General features: G+C 41.9%; 1 protein-coding gene across 2 annotated transcripts in view; it reads right to left on the bottom strand.

Annotated features, from left to right (window-relative positions):
- The window catches only part of LOC115159115 (endoplasmic reticulum metallopeptidase 1), a 49325-nt gene extending 22292 nt beyond the window's left edge, over positions 1-27033 (bottom strand). The window contains exons 1-6 of one of the 2 annotated variants that reach the window (XM_029708544.1): positions 26486-27033; positions 17559-17854; positions 11450-11577; positions 11149-11254; positions 9603-9749; positions 6013-6105 (exon numbers count right to left, since the gene is read on the bottom strand). In XM_029708544.1, coding sequence (XP_029564404.1) covers positions 6013-6105; positions 9603-9749; positions 11149-11254; positions 11450-11577; positions 17559-17854; positions 26486-26754 — 1039 coding nt within the window. In that variant the 5' untranslated portion in view covers positions 26755-27033. The remainder of the gene's footprint in view (positions 1-6012; positions 6106-9602; positions 9750-11148; positions 11255-11449; positions 11578-17558; positions 17855-26485) is intronic. The other variant, XM_029708545.1, reaches the window with a different exon arrangement.
- Positions 27034-27812: the final 779 nt, after the last annotated feature.

The raw sequence follows: 27812 nt of genomic DNA, 5'->3' as shown, positions 1-27812 counted from the left end.
GATTCTACCAAATCCACCCCCCAGAGCCTTCAAGATCATTTGTCTCACGCATTCCTCAGCTTGCCATCCTCCAGACCCTACTTGACTACTAAAAGTCTTAAAATGAGGTGCCTGTCTCGGTTAGCTGCATCCTGCACGGTTCTGTGGAGATCCTCATAAAGTTTGGCGTTCTTCTCAGCTTTCTTGATCAGTCGGTCATTATCATCCTCCACCATTGATATCCGACCCACTGCCTCATCTAGCCTCTGTAATATGACCGATACATTTACATTTTAGTCATTTCGCAGACGCTCTTATCCTGAGCGACTTACAGTAGTGAATGCATACATTTCATACATGGCCCCCCGTGGGAATCGAACCCACAACCCTGGCATTGCAAACACCATGCATTGCAAATACCATGCTCTACCAACTGAGCTACAGGGAAGGCTGTAGCTCACATCTTCTTGCATATCCATCTGAGATCGCTTGACCTGAGAAACATCCGATTCAAGAACAGTGCCGACTACACCCATTTCTTCCATGGCCTTCTGTAGGGATAATTGCAAGGCCGACAACGAGCTGGGTTCTATGTTCTGCCCTTTCAACGTCATGCTTGCTGAAGTGCTAACAAAGCTATCCCTGTTAGCCGCTGCGATAGTGATCGTGCTACGTGTGCGTGTTGAAGCTGAATTTTTTTTAAACGCAGACGATAAAACAAATAAAAGTAACCTTCCCCTCAACAATTATACTAAATTGACTATTCTATCGAACTTTGAGGAAATTGGGAGGGTTTTATCAGGAGGCTCCTTTCAGACAGCCACCCTGCTTCGCAGCATAACGACTCCGATTCTCTCTCCTTAAATATTTGTCATCTGATGTATTCGTTTTGGTCTCTGAATTGTTTTATTAAACTGTTAGCTACCAACTCCTGATATCAGGGCATAAAATCTGCAATCTGTGTTCTGAATTAGCCTATTGCTCATGTGAGCCCAGCATGTTTTCCCCGGTTTTCCCTGGCTAAATTAGCTGGCTAGCTGAACTATGCTAGCTTTCGTCCTCATTGCCAAACTTCATAAATACTGCACCCTCAACTTTAAAACTTCTTTGCTAGTTATACAATCATGTAACTAAGACATTTTCGGGAAAGAAACTTAAATAATTTATGTTTTGTTGAATAGTCAAGAATGGTTCGAGCGATCTGTCGTTTCGTAAAACAATGGTGGCAAAGGATATCATTGCTACTTAACGTGGATCCAAGTTCAGTTTTGAGATTCACCGGCGTCATTGGCGTAGGGTTTAGCTAGATGTCTCTGACTGGTCTTGGAACTGTGACAACGGGCAGCCTATCCTTGCTTGGCTCGGTGTGATATGTAGTGATTTTGCCAGCACAGCCACGTACCCTTAACCTTTTTAAGTCTTATTTGTTGATTAAATCGGACTTTTATTAGTACAATGAGTAATCCAGGAATGTCATGAGTTAAATTTACACAAGAAAACGGCAACTCTACAAGAGCACAATTGGCTACAATGAACGGCTAAATTACTTCTAGACATGAAGAGTCCGTGGAGCTCCTCCTCCTCACCACCACCACCACCGTATTCCCTATATAAAGCCCTATGGGCCCTGGTCAAAAGTAGTGCACTATATATGGAATAGGGGGTCATTTCAAACCCAAGGCTAGTGTGAGATAAGTAGTGCTTTGTGCTGATCTTTCTGTCTATCTGGCCTGAGCTGTGCGTCGGAGCACAAAGAGGAGAGAAGGACGGAAGGTTATGGGAGGTGTAAAGTTGCTACAGTGACCGTATTACTGCCACATCGGCGGCAACGAGTCACGACGGAAGTCAAAATCCACATGACCGTTTAGTCACGGTAATAAGGCTTCTCCAAACTCTGATGCTGCTGATGGTCATTAGTAGCCTACCAAACATGCTAACTGCCTGGTATTCAGCAGCGCATGAGCTCATGTTGCGTAACATTTCTTTAGGCTACGAAATTCAGTGACAAAACAGAGTGATGGCCTCTGTTATTAGGCTAGGCCTACTATATTTATTTCTCAACTTTTCTAATATTAAAGCACATTGCTTCTCTTTACAACAGGAGTATAGCCTACCTGGCTGGCATGAAAATGGACCACGGGAAAAGCATCCTCCATTCGCTATTTAATGCATAGATGACATGTATTTTTCCCCCTGCTTCGAGACAGGTGCATGATAATGGTCCATTCTAAACAAATTTCACACATATATTATTTAGTATATGTAAAGATAAGATCAAATCAAGAATAACACAATATTAGCCTATCACTTGTGAATGATGCCCAGTTGATGTTCAGTAAGAAACAGCGCATGCCTTTTTTTGTAACTTTTTCAAATCCTAGTCGCACACCTCCTGTAACCTCGCCCATAAGGCCTATATGTTTTGATAAGGTTGTATCACAACTAAAGTGGCCAAACAACTTCTTACAATTAAGCACACTAATCCGCTTTACAACGAGTGTAGAGCCTAACTGGCATACAATACGCAGCGCGTGAGTTTCAAGTTTGGGGAAGCTCAATTGCACCTTTATAATTAAAGCGTTGCATAAATCGCATTTGCAGTCACTTTTGAGAATGGTGTTTTCCCGCTAATTGATTGCATTTTGGAACATTTGCTCTTACTGTCGTGTGCACATTGCTGCACTTATAATGTAAAGAAATAGCTTAGTAGTTTATCAACATTTTAAGCTAAACGTTCTGATCTGTTGCGTCAGCCTCATTGCTTAAAAACGTATTTTTTTATGCTAGTGTTTGTATTCATTTGGGATCTATCGCATCCCACAACTGTCCTAGACTATGTTGGAATATTTATTACTCGCACAGAATAGGTCAACATTTGTACTATGGGGGATAGTAGATTGCTATGTCAATCTAATATCCCCCATAGTAAAAAAGTTGATAGGCTAGTGATTTTGCTGTTCATTAGGACTAGTCATCTTGTTGGCTGACGAAAAGTAAACGTGGACAGTTCTTCCAATATCTTCAATATGCGCCTCCGAATTGGATAGTCGCATCATGCAGCCTTAGAATGTATTAAAAATCAAAACATATATTCCAATGTTTGTACCACAACTACATTTGCAGAAATAACTCTAAATGAAGCATATAGGATGACCTGTTTCTTTGTTAACCGCTCAACACAGAAAAGTGCGCACTCCCTCAAATCGTTAGGAGAAAATATCCTTTCTAATTTATGTTCAATGGTATTCTTCATACTATAAAATAATGCCACGGAATTCTATGGCCTAGCCAGATCAGGTTCTAACATAAGGACAAGTCAGAGTATGCGATTATGTTCTTCTGAAATAGCCCTTTTCTTCATAGACATGTCTCTTTAGAATAAAACATGTATAAATAAATAATGGATTTATTGTGATGGTGCAGGCTGTATTACATGGATTTATTAGACTTTTTAAAATGTAGATGTTCCAAAGGTCTGCATCAGTGGCTAATTAATTAACGGTCAATTACCGTGAGACCGGCAGTTATTTGCTTGACAATCACAGGCTGACAAGATTTCTTGACCGCCACAGCCCTAGTCTGGCCTGAGCTGAGCTGAGTATTGGAGCAAGGAGAGAAAGATGGTGACGGAGGGAGGTGTAGATCACCGGTCTAGTGTAATTTCAGACGTCACCGCAAAAACACCCACCATTTGCATAGGCACACATACTCAGCTGTGGGGCTTACAAGACTCGAATTTCATATAGTTTTCAAGACATCAATGTAGCAGTAGAATAAATATCACAATATCAGAATATAACTTCAAATAAAATAAATCAATGTATGCTACAGCAGAACACACATATGATGATAAATCCAGTGCCTTTGGAATGTATTCAGACCCCTTGACTTTTTACACATTTTGTTACTTTACAGCCTTATTCTAAAACGGATTAAATAAAACAATATCCTCAGCAATCTACACACAATACCCCATAATGACAAACCAATAACAGGTTTTTAGACATTTTTGCAAATGTATTCAATTAAAAAATGTAAACTAATTTACATAAGTATTCAAGCCCTTTCCTATGAGACTCAGAATTAAGCTCAGGTGCATCCTGTTTCCATTGATCATCCTTTCGGAGTCCTCGTGTGGTAAATTCAATTGCTTGGACATGATTTGGTAAGGGACACACCTGTCTATATAAGGTCACACAGTTGACAGTGCATGTCAGAGAAAAAACCAAGCATTGAGGTCGAAGGAATTGTCTGTAGAGCTCCAAGACAGGATTGTGTTGAGGATCTGGGAAAGGTACTAAAACATTTATGCAGCATTGAAGGTCCCCAAGAACATAGTGGCCTCAATCATCTTAAATGGAAGAAGTTTGGAACCACCAGAACTCTTCCTATAGCTGGCCGCCCGGCCAATCTTAGCAATTGGGGGAAAAGGGCCTTGGTCAGGGAGGTGATCAAGAACCCGATGGTCACTCTGACAGAGCTCTAGAGATCCTCTGTGGAGATGGGAGAACCTTCCAGAAGGACAACCATCTCTGCAGCACTCCACCAATTAGGCCTTTATGGTAGAATACATGAAGGTCAGTCAATCCAGAAAGGATGACTACTTTGAAGAATTTCAAATATATTTTGATTTGTGGAACACATTTTTGGTTACTACATGATTCCATATGTATTATTTCATTGTGTTCACTATTATTCTACAATGTAGAAAATCATAAAAATATAGTAGGTGTGTTCAAACGTTTGACTGGTACTGTATGTAAATGTGTTATCACTTTATATATATTTTTCTAAAAACAAGTTTTTGCTTTGTCATTATGTGGTATTGTGTGTAGATTGATGTGGGTGAAAACACGATTCAAATCAATTTTAGAATAAGGCTGTAACCTAACAAAATGTGGAAAAAGTCGAGGGTTCCGAATACATTCCGAAGGCACTGTAGGCCTCCTGCCTATGTGATCATATGAACCAAATATTCAGAATAACTTCACAGTACAGTTTGTAAAGGAAAACACATTTTTTCCTACCTTAGTTTTCAAAACCTGACCACAACAACACTCCCCATGTCAAATCCATTTAACGCCAGACAGTCAATTTCTGTCTCAAAGCCATGAACGGGCTTGTGGCAGTGACGTTTAGTCTCCTTCTAAAGCTGTTCTGAAGACTGGCTGTAGTGTCTACTTTTTCATTTTGAGTGTTAACTATAACCTGGGTGGCCTCTTCAGCCTCATCTACATTGCTTGCTGCCACCAAATACACCTTGATTCGGGCATGTTCAAAAACGTTTTTTCTGAGGGCTCTTTGGTTTTTTTGTCAGAGGCAGAGGATGTCACTGTACATTTGTCATCAAACTCAATTACCTTTTCTTATCCATTCCTGATTTGACTTTCCCACGTTTCAAATTCAGTAGGGAGACGACTAGCCTAGGCTACGTGACGTGATCACATAGGGACCTCTTCACTAGTTGACCACCACAACCAAGACCTGTGTTAAGATCAGTTACTTACCCCACTGGCCCTCCCCATAACCTCTATGTAGAAATAAGAGAGCAAGACTGGAATCAGTGTGTTTCGGGATAGAATGATTACACAGAAGGATGATTTCAAATGGTCTTTCTGGGGGGAAATAACGTCAATCTACACAGAGAAATAACGAGGAGGGAACAAGATTTAACACTCATCGCTTTTATTAGAATGTTTACAGTGAGAACAGTGAAACAATAAAATCATCCGGCAAGAGGTACCGGATCCGGGTAAATAGGTGCTGAAACAAACAGTCAAATCTGAGAGGTGCAGGATCCTGTTCCGTCTCAAACTAAGCACTTGTAAACAGGCGTAGCCCACTATCCCTTGCTTAAACCCCACCAAAGCGGAGCTAAGCTGAGCCAACCATGCAGCTGAGCCATCCAAACACCACGGTACCAGTCTTCTTCGACTCCCTGCAGCTTCAGATTGATGACGGAGAAACTGCCCTCCACCCACACAATCTTTGTTCTTATCTGAGAAGCACCGCTATATGGCCCAAAGTACTCACCTGCCCTCTGGATGGAGTCTGTCAGTATCCTGTCGGGTGTGTCGTACTTGGTGTGGTAGATGAAGCCGTTCTCAATGAAGGCTAAATCAATGCCTACAGACAGAGGAACATGAGTCACATTGGAGGAAAGACTCCAGGGAGAGTATAGGGGATGGAATTGACTAATTAGAGGCCGACCGATATAGTTTTTTGGGGTCCGATACCAATTTTGTGAGGGACAACTTACCGATATACAGTTGAAGTTGGAAGTTTACATACACTTAGGTTGGAGTCTTTAAAACTCATTTTTCAACCACTCCACAAATTTCTTGTTAACAAACTATAGTTTTGGAAAGTCGGTTAGGACATCTACTTTGTGCATAACACAAGTAATTTTTCCAACAATTTTTTACAGACAGATTATTTCACTTATGTATCACAATTACAGTGGGTCAGAAGTTTACATACATTAATTTGACTGTGCCTTTAAACAGCTTGGAAAATTCCAGAAAATGATGTCATTGCTTTAGAAGCTTCTGATAGGCTAATTGACATAATTTGAGTCAATTGGAGGTATACCTGTGGATGTATTTCAAGGCCTATCTTCAAAATCAGTGGCTCTTTGCTTGACATCATGGGAAAAACAAAAGAAATCAGCCAAGACCTCAGAAAAAAAGATTGTAGACAGCCACAAGTCTGATTCATCTTTGGGGGCCATTTCCAAACCCCTGAAGGTACCACGTTCATATGTACAAGCAATAGTACGCAAGTATAAACACCATGGGACCATGCAGCCATCATACCGCTCAGGAAGGAGACGCGTTCTGTCTCCTAGAGATGAACGCACTTTGGTGCGAAAAGTACAAATCAATCCCAGAACAACAGCAAAGGACCTTGTGAAGATGCTAGAGGAAACAGGTACAAAAGTATCTATATCGACAGTAAAACGAGTCCTATAATCGACATAAATCGGCATTTGGGGTGGCAGGTTGCCTAGTGGTTAGAGCGTTGGACTAAGATCAAATCCCCAAGCTGACAAGGTAAAAATCTTTCGTTCTGCCCCTGAACAAGGCAGTTAACCCACTGTTGCTAGGCCGTAATTGAAAATAAGAATTTGTTCTTAACTGACATGCCTGGTAAAATAAACTAAAAAAATAACCTGAAAGGCCGCTCAGCAAGGAAGAAGCCACTGCTCCAAAACCGCCATAAAAAAAGCCAGACTACGGTTTGCATCTGCACATGGGGACAAAGATTGTACCTTTTGGAGAAATGTCCTCTGGTCTGATGAAACAAAAATAGAACTGTTTGGCCATAATGACCATCGTTATGTTTGGAGGAAAAAGGGGGAGGCTTGCAAGCCGAAGAACACCATCCCAACCGTGAAGCACAGGGGTGGCAGCATCATGTTGCAGGAGGGACTGGTGCACTTCACAAAATAGATGGCATCATGAGGTAGGATAATTATGTGGATATATTGAAGCAACATCTCAAGACATCAGTCAACAAGTTAAAGCTTGGTTTTAAATGGGTCTTCCAAATGGACAATGACCCCAACCATACTTCCAAAGTTGTGGCAAAATGGCTTAAGGACAACAAAGTAAAGGTATTGGAGTGGCCATCACAAAGCCCTGACCTCAATCCCATAGAACATTTGTGGGCAGAACTGAAAAAGTGTGTGCGAGCAAGGAGGCCTACAAACCTGACTCAGTTACACCAGCTCTGTCAGGAGGAATGGGCCAAAATCTTCCCTGTCTTCCCTGTGGCTCAGTTGGTAGAGCATGGTGTGTACAATGCCAGGGTTGTGGGTTCGATTCCCACGGGGGGCCAGTATAAAAAATAAAAATGCATGAAATTAAATGTATGTATTCACTACTGTAAGTCGCTCTGGATAAGAGCGTCTGCTAAATGGCTAAAATTCAACCAACTTATTGTGGGATGCTTGTGGAAGGTTAAACAATTTAAAGGCAATGCTACCAAATACTAATTGAGTGTATGTAAACTTCTGACCCACTGGGAATGTGATGAAAGAAATATAAGCTGAAATAAATCAATCATTTGCTCTACTATTATTCTGCATTGTTGGTTAAGGGCCTGTAAGTAAACATTTCACTGTAAGGTCTACACGTGTTGTGTTCGGCGCATGTGACAAAGAACATTTGATTTGATAATAAGTTACATGGGCTCAGTGTGTGAAATAATAGGGGTTGACATGATTTTTTTTATGACTACCCTTCCGCTGTCCCCCATATATACAACATCTGTAAGGTCCCTCAGTTAAGTATTGCATTTCCAGCACAGATTCAACTACAAAGACCAGGGAGCTTTTCAAAAGCCTCATAGAAGAGCAGTGATTGGTAGATGAGTAACAATAACAAATCAGACACTGAATCTCTCTTTAAGCATGGCCAAGTTAATAATGATGCTGTGGATTATGTATTTAACCACCCAGACACAAAGATAGTCATCCTTCTGAACTGAGCTGCAGGACAGTAAGGAAACTGCTCATGGATGTCACCATGAGGCCATTTGTGATTTTAAAACAGCTACAGAGTTTAATGGCTGTGATAGGAGAAAAATGAGGATGGATTAACAACATTGTAGTGACTCCACAATAATGACCTAAATGTGAGTGAAAAGAACACAAATATACAGAATAAAAATATTCAAAAAACATGCATCCTGTAAATAAGCAAGGCACTAAAGTAATACTGCAAAAAAGCACAAAAGGAATACACTTTTTGGCCTAAATGCAAATCCTTATGTCTGGGGCAAATCCAACACAACACATCAATGAGTAACTGCCTCCTTATTTTTAAACATGGTGGTGCCTGCGACATGGTATGGGTATGCTTGACATCGGCAAAGACTGGGGAGTTTTTCAGGATAAAAAAACGTGATGAGCTACGCAGTCTAAATGCTATAGAAAAATCTGCTTCAGTCTGCTTTACACCAGGCACTGTGAGAGGAATTAACCCTTCAGCAGAACAATAACCTATAACACAAGGCAATTTAAATCTACATCGGAGTTGCTTACCAAGAAGACAGTGAATGTCCCAGAGTGACCAAGCTACAGTTTTGAGTAAAATCTGCTTGAAAATCTATGGCAAGACTTGAAAATGGCTGTCTAGCCATGATCCCCAACACCTTGAAAGAACTTCTTGAAGAATTTAAAATAAAAAAAAGATATATTAAAAAAAGGCAAATAATGCACAATGCAGGTGTGCAAAGCTGTTAGACTTACCCAGGAAGACTCATAGCTGTAACCACTGCAAAAGGCGTTTCTAACATGTATTGACTCTGGGGTGGGGGGGGGGGGGGGGCGGGGGGGGGGTTGGTCAACACTTATCAATATATTTGTGTCTTACTTTTCATTAATCCTTAAAAACGAAAAAAATATTAGTAATTCCAATTTGTACCACAAAATGTGAAAGAAATCCTAGGGGGGTGGTTCAACACTAACTCATACATTAATGTTGAACTACAATACAGCAAAGCTTAAAATAAAGTGAAGGCAGACTGCAGTCGACTGAAAACAAGATGGCAGAGTGGAGATCTAAAGTCAGAGAGTTGATCACTTTACTTGAAGACTTGATACTGAAGCTTTACCCGACCTGGAATGTTTCCAAAGTCCCTGTAGATGCGGAAGTCTGTGTCGGATGGGATCAACCTGCTCTGGAAGATTTCCTGTCCCACCACAGAAGCAAAGGGATGTTTGGCTGCATGGTTATAGGCCTGGATCAACCAGGGGTTCTCAGGACCTGTGTGTATCAATGAAGGTGAGACGAGAGAAGACAGACTTGTAAAAAGATGTGAAAATACCACTTGTATACAGAATTCGCCCTTTAAAGCAGGGGTAGGCAACTAGATTAAGCCGTGGGCCGATTTTTGTCGGATCAAATGGTTGGGGGTCTGGGACATAATTATAATAATTTCTACACTGCAAAATGATCACAAATAAGTCCAAAAATAGATGATTGTATTTGAAAATAACAATTTCATATCTTGATTACATTGAGACACGATCTCACATTTTATTTTACTAGTGGGAATACTTGGGAACAGATTTCTTAAATGAAACAAATGTTTAGCTTAATTCCTGGTAATTTTACCAAAAACTAAAATCCCTGCAGGCCACCTGTTGCTGACCCCTGCTTTAAAGGATACAAAAACAATAGCAAGCCGCATATAAGGTAAGGTATTCAAATGTACAACAGCAGGCCACTTTTCTTTCTGCCGCCAGTGAATTGTTTTTCCTAAAACACCTCTCCTCAAGTTGACATTTATGGGGACATTTGCATTTTTGCCAGGCAGTATAGTGCAACACAGCTCTATTCCATCCCGAGGGGCAAGAAGGCTTGTTCAGCTGCTGATTCAGAGATACAGACACCTATATAAATGTTTTCTAATTGGCCCAGTTCCGTGATTCGTGTACATTAGGCACCAAACTGAAGAAAACTGACTGAAACTGGGTTAATTGAATTTGTCCCGACATTCTTGATTTAGTTTTTTTATGTACTTATAATTTTTATTTTTTTTACTTTACCCCCTTTTTCTCCCCAATTTCATGGTATCCAATTGGTAGTTACGATCTTGCCTCATCGCTGCAACTCCTCTACGGACTCGGGAGAGGTGAAGGTCAAGAGGTATGCATCCTCCGAAACACGACCCTGCTAAGCCGCACTGCTTCTTGACACACTGCTCGCTTAGCCCGGAAGCCACCAATGTGTCAGAGGAAACATCGTCCAACTGACAACTGAGGTCAGCTTGCAGGTGCCCGGCTCGCCACAAGGAGTTGCTAGAGAACGATGAGACAAGGAAATCCCGGCGACCAAACCCTCCCGTGTGCTATCCCATGGGGCTCCCGGTCACAGCCAGCTGTGACTGAACCCGAGGCTGAAGTGATGCCTCAGCACTGCGATGCAGTGCTTTAGACCGCTGCGCCACTCGGGAGCCCCCTATTTGTGTACTTGTTTGACATTTTACTGCATTATTAGGAGCTACTAACATAAGCATTTCGCTGTGCCCATTATAACATCTGCTAAACTCTGTATGCGACCAATAAACATTGATTTTAACTGAACCACCTGAATCCCTTTTTTGTTTGCAGTTGCAAAACATTTTGCTGCAGTGTGCCCTAATATAAATGTGTCCACAAACCTGTCTGGAACACCAACTCTTTGCCCCCCACCCCCACTGCCTCCAGGTTGATGAAGGCTCGGACCTGCTTGGCCCAGGGATGCTGAGTGATGAAGCCATGACTCGCCTAACATAGAGTATAAATTATTTCACATTCCATATTACGCCATTGAATAGAATTTTACAAAGAACAAAAAGGTGTCCTTGCACAAAAGAGGAATAGTATTCATGATTCTGGCTGAAACAATATCGAAATGTGATTGTGAAATTCCTCTTAGTTGACCTGACCAGTGTTCACTACTGTCCCCAGTTTCTCTCTCACCTGCAGCGAGGTCTCCTCTGCTCCGTTGAAGAGGAACACCGCCCCGTGTCGTAATGGAGTGGAGAGACTGGCCAGGGAGCGGAGCACCTCCAACATCACCGCACAGCTCACCGCATCATCACTTGCACCTGTCACACGCACAGGTGGCATGGGGTCATACACAAAAAAAAAATGCTGTCAGAATATCTTTGCGCGCGCGTGTATATATAGTCTCGTAGAATCACAGGTGTGTTTGTCTGCTGAAATTCCTACCTGGAGGGATGAATGCCTAATCACACAGTGGGAGCAACAGGGATCACTTAATGCCTAACTGTTACTGCCTAAAACATCAGACAAGCTACACAGTGGGAGCAACAGTAGCCTAAGTCCACTTAGAACCGTTCATCAGAATAGCTATTCAGCACTGCGCGCCCAATGCATAGCCTGCCCTGTAGGTAAAATGCCCATCTTGTGCCAGATTCTGGTTCAGCGGTTGGTGCTGAAGACTCAGGACCACAAATCACACCCGGAAATGCAAGGTCGAGTCCCGGTCTGGCCACTCACCCGTGTTGCCTTCTAAAGCTATTCCCAGCGAATAAAAACTTTAAAAATACACTACAAGTAAAATAGAAGGAGTTTGGAATTACACACTTTGGCCCTTTGTCCCGCAACCCAACAAAAATCATGTACCGCATTTTAATCAACAAATTCAAAACAGCTAATTTACAAAAAAGGCAAATTTGGCCTGGATTTCAGTCAGACATTCCAACCTGTCTATTTTGCAGTTAAGTTTTGCTATTGACGAGATATACACCCAGTTTGGCCAGTTTATTAGGCACTGGGTCGGACCTCTCTTTGCCTCCAGGACAGCCCAGATTCCTCGGGGCATGGAAACATTGCTCATTTGGAATCAAGGGACCTAACGTGTGCCAGGAAAACATACTCCACACCATTACACCACCAGCCAGTACTGTTGACACCTGGCAGGATGGGGCCATGGACTCATGCTGTTTACGCCAAATCCTGACTCTACAACAGGAACTGGGATTCATCGGAACAGGGATTCATCGGAATGCTTTTCCACTCCTCAAATTGTCCAGTACTGGTGATCGTGGGCCCACTAGAGCTGCTTCTTCTTGTTTTTAGCTGATAGGAGTGGAACCTGGTGTGTTAGTCTACTGCAATAGCCTATCTGTGAAAAGGACCAACAACTTGTGCATTCCGAGATGCCTCAACAGTGGTACTGCACTGTTATTTTCCTGTTTGTGGACCACCTGTTAGCTTGCACAATTCTTGCCACTCTCCTTCGACCTCTCAATGAGTGGTTTTCGCCCACAGGACTGCCTCTGATAATGTTTTTTTGTTTGTCGCACCATTTTTCGGTAAACCCTAGACACGGTCATGAAAAGCTCAGGAGGCCGGCCATTTCTCAGCTCTTGGAACTGGCACGCCTGACACCGATGTTCATACCACGTTCAAAGTCGCTTAGGTCACTCATTTTGCCCATTCTAACAGTAACTGAATGCCTTGATGCTGGTCTGCCTGCTTTATATAGCAAGCCATGGCCACGTGACTCACTGTCGATAGGAGTGAACCATTTCTGTGAACGGGGTGGTGTACCTAAAACTGGCCACTGAGTGTACATTACCAGTCAAAAGTTGACACACCTCCTGATTCAAGAGTTTCTTTATTTTTACTATTTTCTACATTGTAGAATAATAATGAAGACATCAAAACTATAAAATAACACATATGGAATCCTTTAGTAACCAAAAAAAAAGTGTTAAATAATTGAAATATGTTTTATAGTTGAGATTCTTCAAAGTAGCAACCCTTTGCCTTGATGACAGCTTTGCATTCGCATCCCTTGACGTTTTCTACATTTTGTTACGTTACAGCTTCGTTCTAAAAATGGATTAAAATTGTTATTTTTCCTCCCTCAATCTACACACAATACCCATAATGACAAAGCAAAATAAGTTTTCAAAATTCTTGCAAATGTATTAAAAATACAATATTACATATACACAAGTATTCAGACCCTTTACTCAGTACTTTGTTGATGCACCTTTGGCAGCGATTACAGCCTCAAGTCTTCTTGTGTATGACGCTACAAGCTTGGCACACCTGTATTTGAAGAGTTTCTCCTATTCTTCTCTGCAGATCCTCTCAAACTCTGTCAGGTTGGATGGGGAGCGTCGCTGCACAGCTATTTTCAGTTCTCTCCAGAGATGTTCGATCGGGTTCAAGTCCGGGCTTTGGCTGTACCACTGAAGGACATTCAGAGACTTGTCTCGAAGCCACTCCTGTGTTGTCTTGGCTGTGTGCTTAGAGTTGTTGTCCTATTGGAAGGTGAACCGTCGCTCCAGTCGGAGGTCCTGAGAGCTCTAGAGCAGGTTTTCATCAAGGATCTCTCTGTACTTTGCTCCGTTCATCTTTCCCTTGATCATGAATAGTCTCCCAGTCCCTGCAGCTGAAAAACATCCCCACAGCATGATGCTGCCTCCACCATGCTTCACCGTAGGGATGGTGCCAGGTTTCCTCCAGACGTGACGCTTGGCATTCAGGCCAAAGAGTTCCAAGCGGTCTGTCATGTGCCTTTTACTGAGGAGTGGCTCTGTCTGGCCGCTCTACCATAAAGGCCTGATTGGTGAAGTGCTGCAGAGATGGCTGTACTTCTGGAAGGTTCTCCCATCTCCACAGAGAAACTCTGGAGCTCTGTCAGAGTGACCATCAGGTTCTTGGTCACCTCCCTGAACGAGGCCCTTCTCCCCCAATTGCTCAGTTTGGCCAGACGGCCAGCTCTGGGAAGAGTCTTGGTGTTCCAAACTTCTGTGTTCTTGGGGACCTTCGATGCTGCAGAAATGTTTTGATACTCTTCCCCAGATCGGTGTCTCGACACAATCCTGTTTCAGAGCTCTACGGACAACTCCTTCGACCTCATGGCTTGTTTTTTGCTCTGGCATGCATGGTCAACTGTGGGACCTTATATAGACAGGTGTGTGCCTTTCCAAATCATGTCCAATCAATTGAATTTACCACAGGTGGACTCCAATCAAGTTGTATAAACATCAAGGATGATCAATGAAAAACAGGATGCACCTGAGCTCAATTGACACTCATATAAAAGGGCCTGAATGTAAATAAGGTATGTTTTTTTATTTTTAATACATTTGCTAAAATTTCTAAAAACCTGTTTCACTTTGTCATGGGGTATTTTGTGTAGATTGATGAGGAAAACTATTTATTTAATCCATTTTAGAATAAGGCTGTAACGTAACAAAATGTGGAAAATGTCAAGGGGTCTGAATACTTTCCGAATGCACTGCATAGGCCGCAACAGTAGATCTTCACCTGACTGAAGCAAGGCAACAGGTGTAAAGGCATGGGGAGCTCAACTCAAGAGTGTTGGTGGTTACTATGTGTCAGTGCCTGGAGCAGTGACAAAAAAACATGCAGATTAGTATGCTGATGAGAAGTACAAGTAGGGCCTACATCAAGATCATCTGATATAAGCTGTCAAGTCAGCACATATTATCTATTTTAACATGCACAGCACAGCACACAGCACACATCATATCCTTCTGAAAACCTCAGAGACACCATCAGCATCAAACAGAGAGTAAGAGAGGGCTAGAGAGAGAGATGGGAATAAGAGGGAGAGAGAGAGAGTAATAGAGACAGCATGACAGAGATAGTGTGGGAGAGTAAGAGTAGAGAGCACATGAGAGAGAATGAGGGAATGTCAGAGAGAGTGTGGGAGAGTAAGAGAGAGAAAGACAGCGTAAGTGTGTGAATGTGTTAGAGTAAAGGCTTTTTCACACATAGTTGAGCTATAATTCAAATCAGAGTTCGACTATTTGTTACATTGTATTATTTGATCTGGGTGGTTTCACTTTGCCAAATGTCAAACAAACTTAAATTCCTTTGTGTGTGTGCCTGTGATAGTGACTTCTCTGCTGACATTCCTACCAGTGTGTGTGTGTGTGTTTGGTACACAGGGCCAACAGGTTATTGTTGCTTTTTATTCTATTCATGGAATATGTTCATGTGCTCAGTAAAAATCGTTGAAATTAAAGCCTGTTGCGTTTTATATTTTTGTTACTGAGTTACAGTTCAGATAAGGAAATCAGTCAATTTAAATAAATTCATTAGGCCCTAATCTAAGCCAGATGTGGAGGTCCTGGCCTGGTGTGTAACGGTTGTGAGGCCAGTGGGAAGTACTGCCATATTCTCTAAAATGGCTTATGGTAGAGAAATTAACAATCAATTCTCTGGCAACAGCTCTGGTGGACATTCCTGCAGTCAGCATGCCAATTGGACGCTCCTTCAAAACTTGAGACATATGTGGCATTGGGTTGTGTGACAAAACTGCACATTTTAGAGTGGCCTTTTATTGTCCCCAGCACAAAGGTGCACCTGTGTAATGATCATGCGGTTTAGTCAGCTTCTTGTATAAGCCTTGAAACTGTACATTTCCACTGTTTGCTTCTGTCATGTAAGAAGAAGCTAGAGTTCTTCCACTCTTGTTTTTGCGGCCCAAGACAAAGGGCCGTCTGTGTGATCCGTTTTTGGTCCATCCTGTTCTTTTCGTATCTTTCAAGGGCACAGCTGTGTGGAGATATGAAGAGAAGAGGCTAGCTTGAGCAGCAGCAACTAGACAGCGTAAAAACAAGTGATAACGCCAGTTTTGTAACTAACTATGTTCCCACCAGACTCTTAAACATCTGCTAAACTGCCACGTAGACAAAGGTTATAAAAGCTGAGACCCAAATCTTGTTGGTTGGGCTCTTAACTCTACACCATTGAGTGAATTTTTAACTGCTCCAGAATTGTTATTTGAAGTCTCTTCTTTTCTGGTTAGAATTTCCACAACAATGGCAAAGAAGAAATGCTCACTAACATCGATGTAAACAAATTTGTGCAAAAATGTGAGAGAAATGAGCTTTTGTGAATATGGAAAATCTCTGGGATCTTTTATTTCAGCTCATGAAACATGGGACCAACAATTTCCATGTTGCGTTTATATTTTTGTTCAGTATAGATGTCCACATATACACTGAGTGTACAAAACATTAAGGACACCTTCCATTAAGGATCCATCACTCCTTTAAAAAAATGCTCTTTAGGCCGCTCAGCAAGGAAGAAGCCACTGCTCCAAAACCGCCATAGAAAAGCCAGACTATGGTTTGCAACTGCACATGGGGACAAAGATCATACATTTTGAAGAAATGTCCTCTGGTCTGATGAAACAAAAATAGAACTGTTTGGCCATAATGACCATCATTATGTTTGGAGGAAAACTGGGGAGGCTTGCAAGCCGAAGAACACCATCCCAACCGTGAAGCACGGGGGTGGCAGCATCATGTTGTGGGGGTGCTTTGTTGCAGGAGGGTCTGGTGCACTTCACAAAATGAATGGCATCATGAGGTAGGAAAATTATGTGGATATATTGAAGCAACATCTCAAGACATCAGTCAGGAAGATAAAGCTTGGTCACAAATGGGTCTTCCAAATGGACAATGAAACCCAAGCATACTTCCAAAGTTGTGGCAAAATAGCTTAAGGACAACAAAGTCAAGGTATTGGAGCGGCCATCACAAAGCCCTGACCTCAATCCTATAGAAAATGTGTGGGCAAAACTGAAAAAGTGTGTGCGAGCAAGGAGGCCTAGAAACCTGACTCAGTTACACCAACTCTGTCAGGAGGAATGGGCCAAAATTCACTCAATTTATTGTGGAAAGCTTGTGGAAGGCTACCTGAAACATTTTACCCAAGTTAAACAATTTCAATGCTACCAAATACTAATTGAGTGTATGTAAACTTCTGACCCACTGGGAATGTGATGAAAGAAATAAAAGCTGAAATAAATCATTCTCTCTTCTATTATTCTGTCATTTCACATTCTTAAAATAAAGTGGTGATCCTAACTGACCTAAAACAGGGAATTTTTACGAGGATTAAATGTCAGGAATTGTGAAAAACTGAGTTTAAATGTATTTGGCTAAGGTGTATGTAAACTTACGACTTCATCTATCTATCTATCTATCTATCTATCTATCTATATATATTGTCAGTAGAGTTGTGAGTAACATAACGAAAAAGACAAATATGTTGTATTGTACTGTACCTGGACTGTTGGCCACAGTATCAAAGTGGCAATTGGCCAGCATGAGGTGCTGAGCCCCAGCCTTGGGCTCCAGACGGACAGCAATGTTGCTGACCTTACAGTAGGATGTGAACCCTCCCGGGATCTTGTAGGAGCCTGTGGGTCTCTGTACGTCCACAGTGACAGAGTTGGGTCCTGAGGCGCTAATGGCCTTGATGTGCTCTATCTGCTCCAGCAGGAAGTTTACCGTTAGGACCTCGTTCTCTCGGCTGCCCACGGGACGGGGACCAACACTGGTGATGCGCTCCAGGTGCTTCCTGGTACCAGACAAGGCATACAGGGAGTCAGAAAATATGCTGAGGTATGGCCATATCCATGTACAAGGACCCATGAGCACCAACATGTGAAGTACATAGGAGCATGTCAAATTTGGGTGTAAAATGAAAGCTAGGCAAAGGCTTTGATTTCTTGTCAAACAAATGGAAAGGGGTTCAAAAAAACATTATAAAAATGTGTTAAAGGTATTAGAAATATATCAAAACACAATAATGTTGAAGTCCCCTGCCAACTAATAAACGCAACATGTGTTGGTCCTATGTTTCATGAGCTGAAATAAAACATCATGGATAATTTCTCTATGCACAAAAAGCTTATTTCTCTCAAATTTGGTGCACAAATTAGTTTACATCCCTGTTAGTGAGCATTTCTCCTTTGCCAAGATAACTTCTTGATATGCCACACCTGTCAGGTGGATGGACTGATTAAACAGGTGCACCTTGCGCTGGGGACAATAAAAGGCCACTCTAAAATTTGCAGTTTTGTCACAACACACAACAGATGTCACAAGTTGAGGGAGCTTGGAATTGGCATGCTGACTGCAGGAATGTCCATCAGAGCAGTTGCCAGATCATTTAATGTTAATTTCTCTACCATAAGTTGCCTCCAATATCGTTTTAGAAAATTTGGTAGTACATCCAACCGACCTCATAACCGCAGAAAACGTGTAACCAGGCCAGGACCTCCACATCCGGCTTTTTCACCTGTGGGATCGCCTGAGACCAGCCACCAAGACAGCTGATTAAACTGTGGGTTTCTCATCTGCGTGCTCGTCGTCCTCAACAGGGTCTTTACCCCATTGCAGTTCGGCGTCGTACCCGACTTGATGGCCAATGGCACCATGGAGAAGTGAGCTCTTCATGAATAAATCCCAGTTTCAACTGTACCGGGCAGACGGCATGGCATGTATGGCGTCGTGTGGGCAAACGGCTTGCTGATGTCAACGTTGTGAACAGGGCACCATGGTGGCAGTGGGGTTATGGTATGGGCAAGCATAAGCTGCAGGCTTATAATTTAATTTTATCGATGGCAATTTGAATGCATTAATAAATCGACTGCTGGTCTTTACTGTATGCTGCACATTTTTACATTGTATTCCATTTCCAATGAGATTATTCAAGCCGTCGACTCACTGATGAATGAAGACGATGAGCGATCGGCAAAGGCCATCTGTAATCGGCTAGCATCACGGCACAATATCAACATCGCTCTAATCACAGTCAGAAGACAGTTGAAGAAAGTTGCGTGGATTTTTGGAAAGGCTCGCAAGAAAAGTTTTTTTTTTATTCTCTGAACATTAACCATGTGTTTGCTTGTTTTGTACTGTTCTGTAGTTTTGGCCCAATGATTTCGTCTGACAAACAAAGAACTTTGCGTCCTGCAGGCCCAGGCATGGATCAAAGCTGGCGAGACATTCAATGACGTCATCTTCACATACGAATCAACCGTGGCCCTTGAGCAATTTGCTCAAAATTGCTACAGAAAAAAAGGAAGAAGATCAAGCAAGCCGAGTCCCAAGCATCTGCTCAAACTCCATGTGTGGGAGGCAATTGCTTGCCAGGGACCAAGCCCATATTTGATTTTTGATGGTAAGTTCAGCTATTTACAAAGAAAAAGGTACATCAAATATTGTAGCCTACACCTCACGGACTGTTATGTTTTCAACAATAATTCACTGTTGCCTCCTTTTTCAGGTATCAAGGCTCGATTTCTTTGAGGAACAAATCATCAAGAGATATGCTGGACCCTATGTCAGAGAGGTGTTTCTGGGACCACATTGTTTCTTTAAAGGTAGGATTATAGCAATATTTTGTTATGTTTATTAGATGTATATTTCTAGTATTGTATTTTTCTTCTCCGAATGCAGACAATGACCCAAAACACACTGCCGCCTGGGTTTGCATTGCAAATGAGGGCATAAACTGGGTCAAAATGCCAACAGAGTATGTAGACCTTTATGTAGTAAAATAATGGTTAAATTAAATAATAAAATGACCTACAACACCTACGGTAGACCTACGGTATATCTACAAATATATATTTTTTCATCTCTACATGTAGGTCTCCTGATTTAAAGCCGATGGAACTTGTTTGGCATCAACTGAAAACATTCATCCGTAACTCTGCCAAGCCTACAAGCAAATATGAACTTGATAGAACAAAAAATGCATGTATTGTCTAACATAATGTCCTAGGAGTGTCATCTGATGAAGATTGTCAAAGGTTAGTGCATCATTTTAGCTGGTTTTCTGCTTTTGGCGACGCCTGTCCTTGCATTGAAAATGGCTGTGTGTAATTTTTGTTGTCTATGTACTGTCCTAACATAATCTAACTTTATGCTTTCGCTGTAAAGCCTTTTTGAAATCGGACAATGTGGTTGGATTAAGGAGATGTTTATCTTTCAAATGGTGTAAAATAAATTTGAATTATGACATTTTGTTGTTTTGAATTTGGCGCTCTGATTTTTCACTGGCTGTTGAATAGTGTGAACCGTGGGTGGGACGCAAGTGTCCCACGTAGCCCTGAGAAGTTAAACTAATAACACACAAATTATTTTATTTTTCTTGTCTATATTGAATACATCATTTAAACATTCACGGTGTAGGTTGGAAAAAGTATGTGAACCCCTAGGCTAATGACTTCTCCAAAAGCTAATTGGAGTCAGCTAACCTGGAGTCCAATCAATGAGATGAGATTGGAGATGTTGGTTAGAGCTGCCCTGCCCTATAAAAACTCACACAATTTGAGTTTGCTATTCACAAGAAGCATTGCCTGATGTGAACCATGCCTTGAAGAAAAGAGATCTCAAAAGACCTAAGATTAAGAATTGTTGACTTGTATAAAACAGGGAATGGTTACAAAAGTATCTCTAAAAGCCTTGACGTTCATCAGTCCATGGTAAGACAAATTGTGGACTGTTGCTACTCTCCCCAGGAGTGGCCGTCCTGCAAAGATGACTGCAAGAGCATAGTGCAGAACGCTCAATGAGGATAAAGAAGAATCCTAGAATGTCAGCTAAAGACTTACATAAATCTCTGGGGACGATTCTACAATACGTAAAACACCAAACAAGAATGGTGTTCATGGGAGGACACAACGGAAGAAGCTATTGCTGTCCAAAAAAAACATTGCTGCAAGTCTGAGGTTCGCAAAAGAGCACCTGGATGTTCAACAAATCAAAGTTTATTTGTCACGTGCGCCGAATACAATAGCTTACTTACAGGCTCTAACCAATAGTGAGAAAAAAGAGGTATGTGTGTGTGTAGGTAAATAAAGAAAAATAAAACAACAGTAAAAAGACATTTGAAAATAACAGTAGCAAGGCTATATACAGACACTGGTTAGTCAGGCTTATTGAGGTAGTATGTACATGTAGGTATGGTTAAAGTGACTATGCAAATATGATGAACAGAGAGTAGCAGTAGTGTAAAGCGCTACTGGCAAAATATTCTGTGGACAGATGAGTTGTTTGGAAGGAACACACAACACTATGTGTGGAGAAAAAAAGGCACAGAACACCAACATCAAAACCTCATCCCCACTGTAAAGTATGGTGGAGGGAGCATCATGGTTTGGGGCTGCTTTGTTGCCTCAGGGTCTGGACAGCTTGCTATCGTCAACGGGAAAATGTATTCCCAAGTTTATCGAGACATTTTGCAGGAGAATGTAAGGCTATCTGTCCGCCAATTGAAGCTCAACAGAAGTTGGGTGATGCAACAGCACAACGACAAAAAACAAGTAAATCAACAACAGAATGTCTTCAACAGAAGAAAATACGCCTTCTGGAGTGGCCCAGTCAGAGTCCTGACCTCAACCCGATTGAGATGCTGTGGCATGACCTCAAAAGAGCAGTTCACACCAGATATCCCAAGAATATTGCTGAACTGATACAGTTTTGTAAAGAGGAATTGTCCAAAATTCCTCCTGACCGTTGTGCAGGTCTGATCCGCAACTACAGAAGGTTATTGTTGCAAAAGGAGGGTCAACCAGTTATTAAATCCAAGGGTTCACATACTTTTCCCACCCTGCACTGTGAATGTTTACAGTCTGTTCAATAAAAACAAACATCATTGTTCGTGTGTTATTAGTTTGAGCAGACTGTGTTTGTCTATTGTTGTGACTTAGAGGAAGATCAGATACAATTTTATGATCCATTCATGCAGAAATCCAGGTAATTCCAAAGGGTTCACATACTTTTTCTTGCCACTGTAGGTCTAGGCTCCGAAGAAAGACTCCAATTTAGCCCTCTTGTTGTTTGTAAATTAAAATGAAGATTATTGTTGAAATGAATTGCTCGACTGGTGTAGCTATATTTTCAGCACCAGCCACTGTTCACCTGTTGATTGCGCTGCGGTTGCCCCCAGTTGTTGTTGTTTTTTTATAATGTAACCTTTATTTAACTAGGCAAATCAGTTAAGAACAAATTCTTATTTACAATGACGACATACCCCGGATGACGCTGGGCCAATTGTGCGCTGCCCTATGCCACTCCTAATCACGGTCGGATGTGATATAGCCTGTATTCAAACCAGGGACTGTAGTAATGCCTCTTGCACTGAGATGCAGTGCCTTAGACCGCTGCGCCACTCGGGAGCCATGACCAATATATATAATTATTATTATTATTTAATTTTTTTCAGAACATTACATGTAGGTAGATACAAATGATTTGTTGCAAGTTGGGGAGGGGGGATTTCACACCTAGCTCGGCTATTAGACAATTCTTTAGTAGGTTGAATAGTCTATTGTTTAGCTAATAGAAACATTGTTTGCAGAATTCACAGCCTGCTAAAGTACGCTTGTGAAAAACAAATGCCTCCAGTTGTCGAAACACAGAATATCTAAGGGGCTTTTACATAATAATAACGTCGGGTTAATAATAATAAATACTTTTTCCCCCTTTCCACTTATTAAAGATTCCAATGTATGAAGTGTTTTTAGCCACAATCGGCCACAACCCCAATTAATATATTCGTGCACAGTCGATAGCGCGCTGGACTTCGGGCTAGAAGATTGAGGGTTCCAAACCTGCTCTCTGCTTGTTTAATTACATTATTAATAAAAAATAATAATAATTCCAGAACATTAACCATGTGTGTTCTCTTGTTTTGTATCGGTTTGATTTATTTATCAAAACCGGTCCCCATGCCAGGCGATCACATGTCATTCAGTGATATTTACTCCCAAAGTAATTTGTTGAAATTGCCTCCAGCTGTCCATCACTACTGTAAATAAAAACACAGCATCTTGTTTACATTCTTTACTGTAACCACAATGTCACAAATAATCATTTTTTTCGTTAAAACCCATTTCGGATTTAAGTATCACTTTTGCCTTCCGAATTCATAAGGGGCATTTTTCGTTAGTGCAAATCTGCTCTGTGAGAATATCTACTAATAAATCGCGTTGTTAATAATGACAGGCGAAACAGACCGTGGTAATATTTTTCCTTTTAGAGACTCATAAATGGCGGCCAGGTCATTTTCGTTTATCTTAGAATAACAACCTTAGTGTAACAACAGTTTTAGTAAGTAATATGCTACAGTCCAGTTACAGCTTCTTCTGACCAAGTAACAAAAAAATAAGTGTATTTTTTTTCAGGTGTGTGTGTGTGTGTGTGTGCAGGACAGAGGAATAGCAATTCTTACACTATTGTTCTAAATTCAATCACCTTCTTCATCCTCATCATTCAGTTCATTGAAATTAAATGTTGAAGTCGTGCACAATTATCAGATTATTATTTGGTTTAAATTGCCCATTCATTGTCAGTCAGAGACACAGTTTGCGCATTGGGACCCAAAAGCATAATGAGTGCTCTAACTCCCCCTTGCGCTGGTCTGGAGGAATGAAGCGGTGTACAGAACCACACATGACCTCTTAAGTCCCGATGTATAAACTCGCAACTTTTAAAGGAGGAACCACTGTATTTACAATTTGGTAAGTCCGCCCTGGCCTTGATTTTAACGTCCATTAAAAAAAATGTATGGTAAAGCCTTGCTTTCAACGTCCACAGACGTCTGGACCAGCCTTTATTTGGCCCAAACATTGACGTTCATGATTTGTTCACAAATCTGAACCAATCATAGATGTTTATGTTTCACAAGTTTGGACAGTACAAATCAGTAAAGAAAAGTAGAGTATAGTTCAGCACAGTACAGAAGAGTACAGTAAAGATAAGTAAACTATAGTTCAACACAGTACAGTAAAGGAAAGTACTGTACAGTAGAATAGAGCACACCAGAGTTGAGTACACTATAATGTACTGTAAAAAACTTCACTGTTCTGTACTCTACTGAGGTCTACTTTGATGTCCAAACTTCTGAAACAGACATCAAGTTGACCGTTGATGTACAGGCATGTAGACCCCCACTTCCACCCACTACCTAGCCTGATCCCAGATCTGTTTGCGCTGTCTTGACAACTCCTATGGTCATTTGTCATGCTTTATCACCATGAGTTGGCAAGACAGCACAAACAGATCTGGAACCAGGCTACCCCTTTCCTTTCTCCACTCAGGAGACGGAACTGCCGGAGCGCGCTTCGGCTCCGAGCGTCACGAGTTCGCGCCCAGCGCTGGGCAGTCGCTGTATAAACATTTCACTTCACCCACTATAACATCTGCTAATATGTGTACATGACCAATACACTTTGATTTGGAAGTCTCAAAAGGGCTACATGGGTGTGGCGAAGTAAACTGTACGATCCAAATAACTTCAGATTCCTTTTCCTTTGTCTGGCAGGTTTGTCCTCAGATTAAGTAGGCGTCACATTATTTGACACCTTCATAAGGCATGTAGACTCCCACCTCTTAACTTCCTTTCCTCCACTAAAGAGTCACTAATAGAGAGTTTGGCTGTGGCTAGGTCTAACATCCTTTCCTGTATGTTAGCCTCAGGGTTGCCCTCTGATTATATACAGCCTATATGTGTCACGTGAACATTCATCAAGTTTATGTGTCTTCTTTTGTCGCTCTATGTAATAGCGTCATGAAGCAGGATTTCATTAAATAAGCAGCTGCTCTTTGACTAACTGAACAGCAGACATCAATCAACTGTTTATTATGGGAATGAAAATAAGTACGTTAGATAACGTGCTATGCTATACAAGCCTTCAAGTATCTATGCTGCAACAGTCTATGTGCCAGAGGGCTAGGGTCAGTCTATCCTATCTGATGTCATTCTCCTGTCTTATCTGGTGTCCTGTGTAATCTTAAGTATGCTCCCTCTAATTCTCACATCTCGCTCCCTCCACTTCCGGAGGAAGTCTTTTCGATCCCCTCTCTCCCTCCCTCCCGCACCCGCTGTCGACCTCTGAATGCCCAACTGACATTTACTCCTGAGGTGTGGACCTGTTGCACTCTCTACAACCACTGTGATTATTTGACCCTGCTGGTCATTTGGGCTCCCGAGTTGCGCAGCGGTCTAAGGCACTGCATCTCAGTGCAAGAGGCGTCACTATAGTACCTGGTTCAAATCCAGGCTGCACCATATCCAGCTGTGATTGGGTGTCCCATAGGGCAGCGCACAATTGGCCCAGCGTCATCCGGGTTTGGCCGGGGTAGGCCGTCATTGTAAATAAGAATTTTAAATAAAAGTCAACTTTTTTAAAAATGGAACATAATGATCTTGCTTTAATGGCCATGTACTCTTATAATCTCCCCCTGGCACAGCCAGAAGAGGACTGGCCACCCCTCTGAGCCTGATTCCTCACTAGGATTCTTCCTAGGTTCCTGCCTTTCTAGGGAGTTTTTCCTAGCCACCATGCTTGCTCTTTGGGGTTTAGGCTAGGTCCTGTGTAACAGTAAGGTTCCGAGGCTCTTCGTCCCAACCCGGGCTCGAACCAGGGACCCTTGCACACATCAACAACTGACACCCCACGAAGCATCGTTACCCATCGCGCAACAAAAGCCGCGGCCCTTGCAACGCAAGTGGAAACCCTACTTCAAGTCTCAGAGCGAGTGACGTTACTGATTGAAACGCTATTAGCGCGCACCACCGCTAACTAACTAGCCATTTCACATCGGTTACATCTGCATAAGCAATTTGTGACATCTGCTCAAGCAATTTGTGACATCTGCTCAAGCAATTTGTGACATCTGCTCAAGTAAAAACGGCTTTATAAATACATTTCATTTGATTCAGTTAAGCTTATGTACAGGAACATTAGTCTCTCTCTGTCTGGTGATATCACTTTCACTATTGACAGGTTCAAACTGTCAAGAAACAATGGAGAAGTATTGTTTTCCATTTCCTTATCCAATTATCAACCGACCTTAGCAACAACCTAGTGACACCTGGGGTGTAATCATTAGTCCAAACAGTTTCGTTTTCCATCGAAAACGAGAGTTTCTATTGGACAAATTTAGCTAGGTCCCTCCCTATTTAGTTCCGTTTCGAAACGTTTTGCCACAGAATGTGGGTTAACTTGCAGGACAACAACTACCGGTACTGTTAGTAGCTAGGTGGGACTCGCTGAGATAAACAACTAGAGGAAAGGTTAGCTTGCGCTACGGGGACTTTAAAGGTAACCTGGAAGTGATATCGTGAAATACGTTATATAATGCAACTTGTTGAGATTCGAGAATACATATCGGCAACAATATCAAGACTTACCTTGCCCTGACAGCATTGAACTCGCCGGTAGTTTTTCCAAAGACAAGCTGCTGTAATGATAAATGAACAAGTCCCCACAGCACCAGAATAAATACAGTCACCAGTGCGACTCCGACGCCTTCGTGTAGCAGGTAAAAGCTCACTTCGGGTTTCTTTTTCACGACACTGCATCCGTTGGTTCCGCATTGATCCTCAGGGTCATAATTCCTTTCGGAAACATTGTTTTGCAAGCAGGCTTTTATTCTCCTAATATTGGTGCCACTCTGCATCCTTGCCACTGGTACACCTTCAAGCGTCGCTTCGGTGAACACCTGATGGATGACGAGGAGGGGAAAACTTCTTTCACTCCAAGGAAGTAGACGGTGGTTGAAATAAAATCTATTCCCAGTCAATTATTATGATAGGTTCTCTGGTCTTATCAATTCAATACTTATTAGGTATCTTTGTTATGTGGAGAATACTTGTAAATAAAGGCCATGCCTGTGCACACAGTCCCGGGGATTTCTTCCCTTCTCAGTTGTCAGTCACTTACAGCCTCCTGATTTCCACCAATCAGCGTGTCCGAATGCATATTTGGACTCTGACCCCTCCCACTCCAGGTCAGAATGAGGGGATTCGTTTAATCTAGCCCAAGCAAAAAATGATTGCATTCGTTTTGGAACCGGGCTGCTTCCCAGGTACAAACCAATTTTCCCCGTTCAAAGCCAACGGTGAAGTCGGTTCAAGACAAAAGTGACATCATTAAACACGGAGTAATGAGTAGTGATATGTGTTTCCACGTGCAAAAGTGATTGCTTTTGATTAAACCACATTATCTGCCTTCCCAAGGAAATCTAGTTTGAAATACTCAAACATGTTTTATGGAAAAGAGATATTGTATGTTTCTGGACGATGCACCTTGTTGACAACATGACCAAACGGCGCAGATTACAGATTACACTCTCTCCGTTTTTCCCGTTTACGTCATGGGCCATAGACCGGTCATCGCAGCTCAGGATAATCTAATCCGCCCAGTGGCTATTGTTGTCTGCAGATTAAGGCGCAAAATTGACTGCCGACCAAATTTTCAGTGAGTTTTAATCTAGACTGAACAAAAATATAAAACGCAATATGCAACAATATCAAAGATTTTACTGAGTTACAGTTCATATAACGAAATCAGTCAATTGAAATAAATAAATGACGCCTTAATCCAGGGGTGCAACTTTCACTGGGGACATGTCCCCCCCCACATTCTGAAATTGCATTTTTGTCCCCTCAGTTTTATTATTGGAATGTGATACAAAACGAGGCAACGGTATGCTTTAGGACCATGTTGACGCCTCCA

The sequence above is a fragment of the Salmo trutta genome, chromosome 23, assembly GCF_901001165.1.
Source record: "Salmo trutta chromosome 23, fSalTru1.1, whole genome shotgun sequence".
In the NCBI taxonomy this organism is placed as follows: domain Eukaryota; kingdom Metazoa; phylum Chordata; class Actinopteri; order Salmoniformes; family Salmonidae; genus Salmo; species Salmo trutta.
This window is presented reverse-complemented; position numbering and strand designations above follow the sequence as displayed.